Source organism: Pelobates fuscus, chromosome 10, assembly GCF_036172605.1.
Source record: "Pelobates fuscus isolate aPelFus1 chromosome 10, aPelFus1.pri, whole genome shotgun sequence".
Classification (NCBI taxonomy): Eukaryota; Metazoa; Chordata; class Amphibia; order Anura; family Pelobatidae; genus Pelobates; species Pelobates fuscus.
Window position 1 is genome coordinate 13,964,628 of NC_086326.1, and position 15,142 is coordinate 13,979,769.

A 15,142-nucleotide genomic window follows, 5' to 3' on the forward strand; every position below is an offset into this window, starting at 1 on the left:
CATTCTCCAGAGAGATGTATTGATTCAATGGATCTCTATGAGGAGATGCTGATTGGTGCAGCGTTTTCCTATGGGAAAGCATTGGATTGGCTGAGATCATCAGGATCGATCACCTCACTCATGGAGGCAGAGCCAGCTGCAGTGAGACCGATGCTGCGTGGGAAATCATTTTTAACCCTTTCCTCTCCACAGAAAAGGGGTCTGGAAAACCTAGACATCAATTCCTGCACAACAGTGTCCCTTTAAGATATAGTTAAATAAAAACCAATATAAAGTTTAATGTGAAATAAGCAGACACACAAACATGAGGAAAATCCACATGCCACCAGTCACGGGGCGGCTCCACTAAACCGAAACTGGACACAATCTCAAGGCACAAAGTGTCATTTGGAATATAATGTCACACAGCAAGGTAACTGTACGACACTCCCTTGCTCTTTAAGAATAGTAAATAAATATTTTTACAAAATTGTATTAGAAAAAAAAAAATGATCGGGAGTGTGACTGATAAATGGAAATAGAAAGTGTGGATGATGGATTGTATTATTCTAACATCAGCTGTGCTTGGTGAGCAGCTCACCTACTGCCCCCTAGTGTTAAAGTGTTTGTACTTCTATACAGTGACATCTTCCAGATCATGGATGGATAGATGTTAGTTATGAGAGTCAGACAAATCAGGAGTGTTGTCTGTGTCTGTAGCTAATTAAATGGTTGTGAGTGTGGCCTCTTATATATACATGTGCAGCTAATTAGATGTTTGTGTTTAACAGAGACAGTGTGTCAAGTCTGTGGCTATGGCTAGTTGAGTAAGTTGTGGGTTTGTGAGAGTGCATAGACATTCATGTTCAATCACATCACTGTTTATTCTTTCATACACATGACACATTTGACATATCTGTAAGACATGTCTGCGTGTGCAGGTGTGATAATGTAAGGAGTGCATGGCCTTGGCTGGTCCTCGGGCAGCTAAAAATTTAAATACACAACTGGAAAGGGTATCGAGAAAACCAACAGATCTACAGGGGGGGGGGGGAGGTAAAAAAAAAAAAGACAGAAAATGAGTACCTATGAGAGTTCATGGCAGAGATATCAAAGCATGGATTATTTAAAGGAGAATACAATAGGATGAGTTAAAATACCCGTAGAGTGCGAGGGGTGAAAGTGTTTTGGAAAATTAAAATCAGAGGCGAGATGGTGTGAATCCGCAAACACACAGAAATTAAAAGATTACAAGATGGTGAAAACAGAAAGAATAGGACAGAAAGAGGGTGGAAGAACAGCCCCGGGAAAGGGGATCATCAGGGTTCTTGCTCACAGAGAAAGATGAGGGGGGTAAGAAGTGAGTCAAAGGGAAGGAAGTGGAGAATTTGGAGGAACAGGGGGGAAATAAGTAAAAAAGACAATGTAAGGTAAGAATTAAACTCCTGGAGAATGGATCACGGCGTAGGGTGGCACCGTTTCCGGGAATAGCATTGCTTGGATAAAAGTTATTTCTGACCCAGGTCTGATGAAGCTAGGACAGTATTTTTAGAAACTTTAGCATTTGTTTTTATTACCGTGATTATTAAAATATATGTATGTTTATGGAAGCTTGCTTTCAGTAATCTGTAATACGTTACGCATTGAGCGGATGTAGGGAAAATATCTGTCAGAAAAGAATGGGATGTTACTGTATCAATAAAACGTGTCCCATCCTTAGAATAATGCAGAGTTTACCAGCGCTCATTAAATCTTTTATTAGAACTGGCGCTCTGTTAAATAAACTGCCCTACTTTATTTTGCTTACTCCCCAGGGTGCCGACAAGTCTGGTTCACCGAGAGCTAAAACGGGATTCTTTCCACAGATTTTCCATTAGTCACATTTCACCCGTCCACTTGTTTAAAAGTAGAACTAAACGTTCCCTGACATTTTTTATTTAACTAGTTTATAGTGCATTTTCCCTTCTTAGATGCATACGATCACACAGTACATATCATTTATATCCACCTATTGTGTATATCCTACCTTAGAAAGCGATGTCAAACCTTTGGGTAGAATTCTTGACATTTTTGCATTTATCAAGGTAATCAATAGACTAATATAGGCCAATACTAACTATGCCAGTCTCGCCTTTTTATGTCCAAATTTTCCAAGAGGTTCAGTACATGCCACGGCCACTAAGATTACTACCCGTAATGAGTTTCAGAGTATTTTTTTTTTTTTAAGAAAATTAAAAGAGAAAGTCAGATTCGAAGTCCAGACCGTTTTGTAACTTCAGCTCAATAAAAACTTTAATTTTTTACATTCTATAAAACGTTTTAAAAATGTTTTTGGAAAAATGTATAATAATTTACATAACTTTATAAAATGACATCACAATCTTTTTTTTTCACACATCTTTTTCTATATACAAGGGTTTTTCGAGAAGAGAAAAAAAGAATCCCAGGTGTATAAAAGGAAGACTCGTTGTGCATTACCTTTGATCCAGGGAGATAGCGCTCACTTATACAGTAGAGTTGTATGTTTATTCCCCATCACCATAATCGGTGATGTAAAGTGCCAGTTAACATGAGCTCCGAGGTTTAAATGTGTATTCAGATAAATAACTTGCCGTCACTGCTGCGACGTCTTCGGTATCTTAACAACAAATTCCATTGGTTCTTTCATTTTATTACTGTACGACTGACGGATGACATCTACAGCGCGCTGGTGCGTCACATTCTGCAAAGACTCCCCATCAACGGAAACCAGTTCGTTACCCGCCTAGGATGTAAAAGCGTAATTATTATTATTAATATTTATAAAGCGCCAACAAATACCACTGCGCTGTACAATGACAAAGGACATTAACTGCTTATACTTGCACACGCACATTGCCTCACCCAAAAAATGTCAGACAACACTAATGTTTTTAAATTGGAATTATTATTATAGAAGATTCTTTTCCGTATGTTTTGCAACTTAACATTCAAACCGTACATGTTCCTAGAGGTGGTAGGAATGTCATAAGTAACCAGTAGGAAAATGATTTTCCGAGCCTCAAATTGCACACATTCACAGAATAATCTGGGACATTGTCTCATTCCAACAGTCTTTATAAAAAGCTTAAATATGAAATATTTATTTTTCTTTCCTATTGCAGCCTTTGAGTAAATGAGCCTTGTGTCAAAATAAAATATGATCAATGTGCACAAATATGTTCTAATAAGTGGTCAGTGATGTCTGGACTAAGCAAGTCTTTTTTATTAGATGAAGCCACAGTCCCTGGAAATAGGGGTCCGTATTACTTTCATTTTAGATACTATACAGAACATCCCCACTATGCTGCAATCGGAAGGACTGTCAGTGGAAATATAAAGATGTTCCATGTGCTGTGTATCTTCGAACACCTATTAAGATAATTTAAAATGTTCCCATATTTCTACACAGGAAGAGGAGTACAAACATTTTCGACACTGCAGAACCATTTAAAAAACTTACAGCATATATACAATATTTTAAGCTATTATGATCCCGGTATGCTTTGAGGAAGAGTCATCCAATACCATTGAGCTGTGTGTAAGGCAGAAAATGAATAACTTAAAACACAACAGGACAAAAGTATCAAAGGCCAGCAGATATTGAGAAAAGGGATAAATCACCATGGAAACCTAAAAGATGCTCTCGTAGTAATAACTGTTCCTGTTTTGCTCTAATTAACATTGACCAATAAATGAAAGTAGATGTTACCCGGGTCTGGATTTGCAGGTCTGCCTGAGGTATACCACTATCTTAATAATGTGGGCTCCTCACACTAAGAAATATCACAAGAGTCCACTGAAAGGAAACACAACTTACAAACGACTTGCCTTTCTTCACGTCCAATACGACAGTCAAGGCTTGGTTCTATAAAGCGTATATCAAAGTAAAGAGTGAAACAGCGGAAGAAAGGAAACTGAGGATGACAAGAGGAAATTCTTTAATTCTCTTAAAATGATGTTCTACTATTTGAAAAGATTAGAAACAAGGCAGGTGAAATGTAACCCCCACAGATATTGAGCTAGATCTCTCATCACTCTCAGCCAGTGCTTAAGAACTAGGAATCAAGATATTCCCTTCTCTAAAATAACGGTGACCCATAGGGTAAATGAATTCGAATGCTTACAATCAGTATTTGTAATGTATCAACATGTGTTCTATCAATGTACATACTGATGCTGTCTCAGCAAAGAGACTTTACTGCTATACACAATTCATTGTCTGGAAATCTCATAAACAGGACTATTATTCAGGGATATTATTTTTGGTTTGTGGGGTAATAGCTTCATGATCTGGCCGCCATTCTGGGGTCAAATTTTTATTTTTTTTCTTAGTTTGTGTCACAATTGTAAGAACTTCAAACGTTTTTTTTTTTGCCTTCTTTTGGACCAACAGCAATACAGGTATGAGAGGCTGTGCTTGATGGATGCATATCTCTTTTCAGCCTTTGTAACTATTTAACAAGATATTCGATTAAAGCTTCAAAAATATATAGTCATGCTGCAATTTAAATATGGTTTCTGTCTAATACATCAATATGGTCATAACATGACATGGTTTTGAATTCATAAATTGAGCAGGGCCCTCAACCCCTCTGTTTCTGTGCGTCTATATGTCTGGTTACAATTACATGTCTGTTAGTCCACCCATTGTACAGAGCTACGGAATTTGCTGGCGCTATATAAATAATAAAATAATAATAAAGAAATAGTTTAACCAGGGCCGGCGCCACCTAGAGGCGAAGTAGGCGCCGGCCTAGGGCGCACATTTGGAAGGTGCGCCTCTTCATGCGGAGCTTCTACAAGCAGCAGCATCCATGCCGTGTGGCACTGATGAGAGAAGCGTCGCTGAGGTTTAGAAAAGAACGATTGAGGAAGCGCCAGGAGCGCACACAGTTCAATTTGCATTGAGCTGCCCTGCGCTGTATCGCCCTGCCCGCCCGCGCTGTATTAGAGCGTTGCCGCTGTATACCACAGCAATGCTCTGATGCATTTCCTGGGGCTTCCCGGAAGGAGCTGCATTTACCACCGAACCACCAGGGAGGGAGGGGGAATTTATATATATTTAAACCTTCCCCATATCCCCTTTTTAATCCCCTAAAGTCCTAACCCCCCCACTAGTACCCTTAACACCCCATTACAGGTCCTAACCCCACAATACTGCCACAACCCCCCACTTCTGCCCCTAACCCAATACTGCCACAAATCCTCATTACTGCACCTAACTCCTCCACTACAGGTTCTAACCTCACATTATTGCCCCTTACCACCCACTACAGGTCCTAACTACCCAATACTGCCACTGACCTCCAATACTGCCACTGACCCCCTGGGTACTGCCCCTAATCCCCCCACTACAGGTTCTAACCTCACACTATTGCCCCTTACCACCCACTACAGGTCCTAACTACCCAATACTGCCACTGACCTCCAATACTGCCACTGACCCCCTGGGTACTGCCCCTAATCCCCCCCACTACAGGTTCTAACCTTACACTATTGCCCCTTACCACCCACTACAGGTCCTAACCACCAATGCTGCCTTTAACCCCTACTATTGCCCCTTACCCCCCTCTGCAGGTCCTATCCCCCAATACTGCCACTAACCCCCCCACTACAGGTCCTAACTACCCAATACTGCTACTGATACCCCCCTCCCCCACTACAGGTCCTAACTACCCAAAACTGCCATTGTCTGCCCACTACAGGTCCTAACTACCCAATGCTGCCACTAACCCCCCACTACAACCCATGTCTCCCCCACTACAGGTCCTAACCCCCCACTACAGCCCCTAACTCTGACTGCTGCCTTTAAAACCTTACTACAGCGCCTTACTCCCCCACCCCCAGCTATATAAGGGGGAGCTAACTTGAATCTCCCTTGCCATCTTGTACTAAATGTAGATTGTACTACTTCCCACATACATTTTCCACACATCGCCACACTCACAGCTACTCACACTGCTACAAATGCCACTTACAGCTACCCACACGCAGACACTCACGGCTATACACACATTACACAGCCTTATACATCACACACAGAAAGCCACAACATACACTCCACACATAGCTACAACACTTTCATCCATCCTACAAAACACACACACATCCACTCAACATTGTAATACATGTTAACTTACCCAACAATAAAAAATAACACAGGGAAAGAATTTCCTGGTGCACACCCTAATAAAATGAGCTGCGCGTTCCTATGGGCAGCATGTGGCAGCTTTACTGGAGTCTGGGCAGATGAGATGCCCAGGCAGACCCAGCAAAGATCCTTAATACTGGCCAGTCACTACATGGGGGGAGTGGGGGAGGCAAATAATTTTTTGCCTAGGGCAGCAAAAATCCTTGCATCGGCGTTTAACAGGACCGGTTGTCAGATTGAAAGCCAAGGGGTGTAATGAATTTAATTTAATAAAAGTGTACATTTCTATTACAATCTGCAATTTCACACAAAGCACTTCAGCATGCTAAAACTAGCTTCAATAAAATAAAGTGCTAATTGTTGGATCCCAATTATAAAGTTCATACAAGCGTTTACATGGGATCGCACAATTTCTCATTAGAGACTGAGATAACGAGGGCACCACAGTTATGTGCAGCCCATTGTCCCTAGACCTGTAATCTCCAAAGGGTTAACGCATTAAGCTTGATTTTAAACAAGATATGTGAAATATAGTCTCGGAGAGCGAGGTGTTTATACCAACTTAAAGCTGCCCTTCATTCGCCTTTCTCTTCTTTTGTCCCAGCAGGATCAAGTGTGCCATGCAAGCTATGTGTCAGGATAATTAAATGGTAACTTTGTCACCTTGTTCTAAGTGATAAAATTACACAGCAGAAAATTGTCTTTGAGAATAATTGCCAAGAGCTTAATGTGTTTTCTCTTAATAACCTTTAAATTAGTCACATCGTCAGTGCCTCATAAAACAGCCCAAGTAATTAAACATACACGCATTTGTTAATAGAAAAATAGAATGTTTGGGGAGCTTTCTGCTGTTCGATGGCATTAAAACACTAATATCTCAAAATAGATTATTACTGTGTGCATCCAGGAGTCAGACGTATCAACATGATTATAAGGCAATAAAACAGATTAAGAATCACTAGGCTGGGAGTTTTAGCTGGACAACCGCAGCACTGAGCAATGCCCCTCGCATCATTGATTTCTCCACCTGAAGCAGCTGTCCTTATCGGTTAGGTTTAAAAGGAACTTGGTTAATTTTGTTTGTCCTTGACTACAATCAGCACATTAATTGTTTAATTTGCAAAACTGGTCTACAGCAAATCGGAGAACGGCCACACTATCAGTTTCCTACAGAGAGAATCCGCTTACAGCACACTTGGTGGAAACCAGGTTTGCAGACTTTCTATTGAGGTTTAATTCATTTTAGAGAGGAACTGAATAAACAATGTATCAGACTTAAGGGTAAAATATCCATCCAGTTCAAGTTTAAAAACAAACAAACCCAGAACTGTTCAAAAGAAGCATTATATTAAAGGAACACTAGAGTTAGGAATAAAAAAGTGTATTCCTAATGCTATAGTCTCTTACCAAGTGTCCAGTCACCCTGCGTCTTAGGTAAAAAAGAAGTTTAATTACGTGACTTCCCTTGCTGTGCTGCAGGATCTGCCTCTTTGGCCGAGATCATCCATTTTGGCTTAATCCAATGCTTCTCCGTCGAGAAGTATTGGGTGGCTAGTGCGCATGTATGGCAAATCGCCATGCTGAGCCAATCAAATGCTGCTCTAAGAGAACCATTTGATTGAGAACGGAGTTTGACTTGGTTCTTGTCAGGAAGAAAACCACTAGAGTTGTGTTAACACTTCAATGGAAACCCTACACTTGCTAAGAAATGTCAATGTTTTACATTGCAAGGTGAAAACTACAGCGACACTGCACCCAGACCACGTCATTGCGGTAAAGTGATCTGGGAGCCATTAGTTTAAATGATATACAAGTTCAAATTGAGAGGGAAAAAATAACATAATAAACAGTATGTGCTAGTGCACAGTCCAATAGCACAAAATCAGATTTAAAACAGAAAAAAGAGGAACAAAATCACCCTCTAAAATAAATAAATATATTTGTGTCTTAGTCACTACCATTGTACTTGCAGTTAAAAAACATTTTATAACTGATGATGATTTAAATATCATCGCTTTTTCCTGAACACACATATTACGGTCCTCAAGAACTGTTAAAGGATTGTGAAAGTCAACTTGAACTGATGTCCTCGACTGACTAGTACCCAGTGTTCAATCTCAAAACCTTCCATTGGACGAGCATTGTTAGTCATTATCTTAAGAATGAAGGAATGGCCAACTAGTCAACATTCTGATAGAATAAAAATTATCTTATTCGCAAATTGTTTTATTGATCTTTTGCCTAGTCTGTTTTATCACATTTAGGAATTAATTAATAAGATTATATTTCTGTTTCCAATTTTATTTTATCCTCTAGATATGCTTAAAGGAACACTATAGCGTTAGGAATACAAATATGTAATATGTATTCCTAACGCCATAGAGCCCTAGTCACGCTCCGTTCCGTGGCGAATAAATGGTTAATTAACCATTTATTTACATACCTTAATCCTTAGCACTGTCGACCTCTCCTCCTCCATCGACGTCAGATTCCGAGTGGAGACAAATCCGCATGCGCCGCCAGAGGCTCGAGTGCATTCAAACCCGCCCTTAGGAAAGCATTACTCAATGTATTCCTAAGGGGATCTTTTTTGATGATGGAGGTCCATGAAGACGTCCAGCGTCAAATAAGTGTGATTTACTCAGTCAGTGTAAATCGCGGAAGCCCCTCTAGTGACTGTCAGGGAGACAGCCACCAGAGGCTGGATTAACCCTGCATTGAAACTGCTATGTTTTCAGCTGCAGGGTTAAAACTAGGGGGACCTTCATTGAGCTGATGTGGTCTGGGTGCCTATAGTGGTCCTTTAATAACTGCCCTCAACATACTTATCACAAGCCAGCAATAGCTTATCAGAGAGACTATTTTAAAAAAGTCAATTTTATACTTCACGTTACATTGACGTTTTCTGTTGTATGTATAAATTATTATTAAACACTGGGGTATCTAAGGTATTTGACACTCATTTCGAAGGAAAAATGCTCACTCAGTAGGCTTTTATGTGTGCTATCTCTATATCCCTTTTCAGTTTGTTTTAGAGGTTTGTGTATATCAGGGTAGTTGAAATGGTTCCAGACAATCTGTTTCGGATCTAATTTAGGAAACCATGTTCTGGGCAGTTGTGATGACCCTGGTCTGAACCACGGCAGCATTCCCTAGCCTTAAAAAGGAAGATTTGATCATTTTATACTTTCCATTTTCTTTAACCCAAAGTGGATTATAACAGCAAGCACATATCGGGAGCATGCCACCAAAATCAGGCCGTGGTATAAGAACTTACCTGGAGACCACCACTCACAAAAGCTGCACCTCCAGGAAAAATCTTCTCAATTTTAATCATTGGTTGGACTTTTGATTCAATGCCACCAGAAATGCTGATCCCTGCAATGATTTAAACCAACATTTTAACGTTTGGACATTTTTAAAGAATGACTCCTTATGTAAACTACTGATTTCCAACATTTATTTCATTCTTGAAACATCTGTCTCCTATCCTGATCACTTAATACCATAAATGGACAATCGGTGCCATAACTGCTAAAGCTTACTGTGTAGTGCTCAAAACAGAATTAACCATAAGCCAACCATAGGTGGCTGCCTAGGGCTCAGGGGTTAAACAGAGCCCTGGAACTATGAAAATGCTGGGCCCCATGCACCATCCCTTTGTGAAGAATGAAGAGGAGGCTCCAAACCAGGAGCCTGCCTAGTGTCCTGTGCAGCGGCGGAACTAATGTAGAGAGGGTCCTGGTGCAAGAGTGGCCCAAAGATAGCTCCCCATCCATCGAACTCCAGGGATGCTATGCCAGCTGGGGATCTTTGCAGGATTGTATTTGTGAGCACGTAAGCATATAGAGTATAGTTAGGTGTGTATTTGTATGTACTGTTGCCATTAGAGTATAGGTAGGTGTGTATTTGTATGTACTGTTGCCATTGATTGCAGTGGTATGCTTGTGTGTAGTGTTTGCATTTGAATGCAGTGGTATGTTTGTATGTAGTGTTGGCTTTTAAATGCACATGTGGTTTTGTGTGTAGTGTTGTTGTTTGATTAAAGGGGTGTGTTTGCATATAATTTTGGAGTTTGAATGTAGGGGTGTGTTTGCATGTTGTGGTCGTGTTTGATTCTTTGTGATCCTCTCTCCTCATGCTGCCTAAGCCTGTGCAGCCTCCTCCCGCATGGCACTCTCTGCATGAATCTGGGAGGAATTTATTAGCTGTCACTTCCTCCCAGCCGGCCGATACTACAAGGGCCCAGTGGCGGTCTTAAAGAGCTGCTGTTCAGCAATAAAACAATAATACCCACTGGGGAAGTGCATGGGACACCCGATGGGCCCCGCTGCAGCTGCACCAGTGGTAGTTCTGTCACTGGTCTTGTGGGATCCTAATACTTCTCTGGTAGTGCTAATTGTGTCCCAGTGCTTGGACAGCTCCTTAGAGAAACTTGACTTCCCAATATATTATATCAGCAGGTACCAGAGAATAGCTTCGGGTTTGCAGACAAACATCATGGCATTATGATCATCATCATAGCAAGAATATGAGATATGTTTTCATAGACCGCTTCCTAGCACCAGTAACGTCTACAATATTCCATAGTGGGTATGGTGCTTGGCATCTCTTTAATCCCTATAAATAAGAAATGGCAGACCCCTCTTCCCTCCTTTCACACAGTAAGCTAGAGTGAGCAGGTGTCGTTATACAGAATTGGGATATCTGTAAAGTTTTGCAGCACCTTACGTACAAATCAATCATTTAGTTTAACAGTACCAAGGTATATGACATTCATTGTATTTCCTGTTGGTGATGTTATCATTAAATTTTATTGCTAACTTGCCATGAAGTTCCTTAATCATTTTATTTGCATATTGCGTCACACTTTCTCTACATTCAAAATGTTCTATCATTCCCAGAGCTGCCTGAAACTTTCTCAGAAGAAGGATACCATATAATCTCATAGAAATCTGCCCGATATTTATTTAAAGGATGAACAAATAAATGAATCAATAAAATTGTATACATCTTTTATGCAGCTCTGGATGTCTACCCACACAAATTGCCGTTTTATCCTACATTTCTGTGGCGGCTGCATGCGTCATGTGTCAAACAAAAGCTATACGAATACTTTTTTAAAATAAAAAAAAGAGCGAGAACCAGCTGTACAGTGTAAGAGACAACAGGTAAAGGTAAAATGTTAAAGGTACACTCAAAGCCCCAAAACCACTACAGCTTAATATAGTGATCTTGGTTGGTAGATACTGTCCCTGCAGGTTCACACATAAAAGTATATCTGTTTCTGAGAAACAGCAGTGTTCCACCAGGTGTGTCTCTAGTGACTATCAACCATACAAAAGCTACACATTTTCTTGTCTCGGCTGTAAATGTTACAGTTGTCACATTTGCAGGAAAGTCTCCCTCATAGAGAAGCACTATGATGCTTGTCTACGAGAAGAATCCTGTTGGCGCAGGAAGGCACTCTCCATGCATGCAGAAAGGGGCCATCAATGTTTTTTTATGGAGAAGTATTTGATTGGCTGAGATCATAAGGATAGACCAACGAGACCAGGATAGTGCTGGACCAAAGGTTTAACTTTAGTTTATTTTAGTTTATACTGGGAGCCCTGGATCTAAATGGTACAAGGGACACATTCATTTTAAAAATATATATTTGTATTTATAAACATTAAAGTGTTCCTTTAAAGATCTGCATTAAATAATGCCCTTAAATTGGATCTGCCAATTTTGGGGGTCTGATGGCCACGCAGTGCAGGGAAAGGTAACTTTTACCTACCTCAAACTGTCCCTCTTGGCCACTGCCATCTTCATATTGCATGTCCTCTCCAGAACCTAATGCTTCAGTTGCCAGGAACCACGAGAGTACAACACTGAGGTCTATGAAAGATCACGCAAGACGGTGGGTGCCTCCATAGACCATGCCTGAATCCCACACACACCCCTTACGATGTTTGCTGGGATTGGACAAAAGTTGACGGTGGTGCTGCACCTATTGTTAACTTTTCATCAGGCTTGTCCATACTTACGTCCCTACTTTGTCTTACGGTATCTTTGGATTGTGTTGGAATTTCAATGAAATTCCAATGAAGTCTTATCCAGTATTTCATAAAAAAATTTAGCTTTATAGAATATTGAAAAATGACAGATCTGCTTTAAGCAATGAACAGAATACCTGAAATTAAGTCAATATGCAATGCATGCGTGATGTCCAGGCTGAGAGTACAATACCACTCTTGTATTTTGTTGCACAGCTGACTCACCCAATGACTGCTTCATCTTTGATATTGTTACAGTGGTCAGTTCATACTCCTCTTCTTTCTCACTGGTGAATCCATTCTGTGAAGACTGATTAATTTCCACAAACGATGTATCCTGTTTTAAAGGCTTTAGCCGAATATCAAGGTTTGATGGACCTAAAGAAACCCCTCCAAAAATCTGAGACAAGATTGGCCTGGTTTTTCTGGGTTTATTAAGCACCGAATACCCATCATCTTTTCTTTCTTTAGACCTGCTGCGTGTAGTTTTTGGTGTTTGTGGTGTCCCATTTTGGTGTTTTTGCTCTTTTTTACTTCTGGCCGGCAAAGTCATAGTCTCACTGTGTAACGAAGGAGTTAGAGAGCCATCTTCAGGATTAGTAGATTCTGTAAGGAGCCAGTTTGGCCTTAAAGGCCTAGAGGAAGACTTTTTTAAAGTTACATTTTGCTCATTACAGGCATCGACTGGCACATCTTTCAGAGGGGTGTAATTTTTAGAATGTGTCCTCTTGACCTCTCTAGAGTCTGAAACATTTAACCTTTCCATTTCTCCAGATAAAAGCCTTTCGTTGCTTGAATCGCCATCAACTGGCTTCAGGTGGAAGGCTCCCCTGTAATCTAAAAAAAAAAAAAGATAAGAATTAAAAAAAAAAAAGAGATTACCATTTTTATCCCAACACTGTGTCTTGTTGGGATTATGGTCTCATCATCACGTGCCTTCAGAAATGCAAACACCCCTTTTTCAGCTATTTAAACAGTTTTGTTCCCAGTGATTTATTTAGATAATTTATAGATGTGGAGGGTGTTGAACTGCTGTAGATCTAAATCTCTATTTCTGCATTAGGTTTGCTTACTTTTCATATTTTCACCCATTACCATGGGTGTCCACGGGAGGGCATAATTGCAATGCAATCCATGCTTGGACCCAGGCCCGGACTGGCCATCGGGCACACCGGGCAAATGCACGGTGGGCCACAATGACGGTGGGGCCGAGGCCGGCAGGGGAGATCACAGGATCTCCCCTGCCATCCCGTGCAGGGCCAGCGCTATCCGAGCGCCGGCCCTGCTGTGTGTCTCCATGGGCCGGTGGGGAGATCAAAGATCTCCCTCACCAGCCCAGCGACACTGTTACATGCGGCTGCCGGCTGGGGTGTGAGGGAGGGAGGAGAGGACCGGCGGAGCTCTAGCCAGCAGCTCCGCTGGATCCTCTCGCGAGGTCTGAGCGTTGCCGCTCAGATCTCGCGAGAGTGAACTCTAGCCGGCAGGGGCTAGAGTTCACTCTCACCACTGGACCACCAGGGAAGGCAGCATGGTCCCCCTCCCAGGCAGACCGGCTCCCCACACCCAGGCAGACCGCCCCAGGCTAAAGGTAAAGTGGGAGGGAGGGGGATATAACTTTTTTTTTTTTTTTTTTTTACTTATTAAAAAAAAACATATTTAAATGTAAAAAAAAAAAACAGCCCCCTCATACACACACACACACATCACCCCCAGAAACACTCATCACCCCCAGAAACACTCATCACCCCCAGATACACAGCACCCAGACACACACATCACCCCCAGACACACAGCACCCAGACACACACAGCACCCCCAGACACACAGCACCCAGACACACACAGCACCCCCAGACACACACAGCACCCAGACACACACAGCACCCAGACACACACAGCACCCCCAGACACACACAGCACCCCCAGACACACAGCACCCAGACACACACAGCACCCAGACACACACAGCACCCAGACACACAGCACCCAGACACACACATCACCCCCAGACACACACATCACCCCCAGACACACAGCACCCAGACACACAGCACCCAGACACACACAGCACCCCCAGACACACAGCACCCAGACACACACAGCACCCCCAGACACACACAGCACCCTCAGACAGACAGCACCCAGACACACACACAGCACCCAGACACACACAGCACCCAGACACACACAGCACCCAGACACACACAGCACCCAGACACACACAGCACCCTCAGACAGACAGCACCATCGCTCACACACACACATATATTTTCTTTGTCTGTTAACTCACTGAGGGTTATTTTATATATATATATATATATATATATATATATATATATATATAAAATAACCCTCAGTGAGTTAACAGACAAAGAAAATTAGAAACCTAGAATGTGACGGCAGATAAAAACACCCTCACACACAGCACCCCTCTTACATACACACACACTGCGCCCCTCACACATACAATACGACCAAATATATATATATATATATATATATATATACATACACACACACACACACTACAGCACCCCACACACTGCACCACTACACACATTACGCTCCAGATACACGCTAGATCCCTTACCCTATATGCACTCTTAATCCTCTATACACACACACACACACACACAATCTCCTATACACACTCTGGGTCCTTTACACACTAGATCTCCTACACACACACACACTGCACCACCTACACACACACTACATTTATTGTCAGCAAACACATACAACATTCTCTAAACACACCCTCTCTACAACCCCTACACACACTACGTCACCTATACACACACACTACAGCCCGTATGCACACACTCGCTACATCCCCTATAACACTATGCCCCCTATACACACACTCTCTACAGCCCCTAGCCACACATATTACTCCACAAACACAAATTAAATTGACCTATTTACACAATACCACACTACGCTCTACACAC

The 15,142-nt window shown here is 41.7% G+C and overlaps 1 protein-coding gene across 1 annotated transcript in view; it reads right to left on the minus strand.

The window, feature by feature from the left end:
- Positions 1-2,451: 2,451 nt before the first annotated feature.
- The window catches only part of PDZD7 (PDZ domain containing 7), a 58,571-nt gene continuing 45,880 nt past the window's right edge, over positions 2,452-15,142 (minus strand). Inside the window, exons 14-16 of the mRNA XM_063433575.1 lie at positions 12,418-13,029; positions 9,429-9,529; positions 2,452-2,743 (exon numbers count right to left, since the gene is read on the minus strand). Coding sequence (XP_063289645.1) covers positions 2,594-2,743; positions 9,429-9,529; positions 12,418-13,029 — 863 coding nt within the window. The 3' untranslated portion in view covers positions 2,452-2,593. The remainder of the gene's footprint in view (positions 2,744-9,428; positions 9,530-12,417; positions 13,030-15,142) is intronic.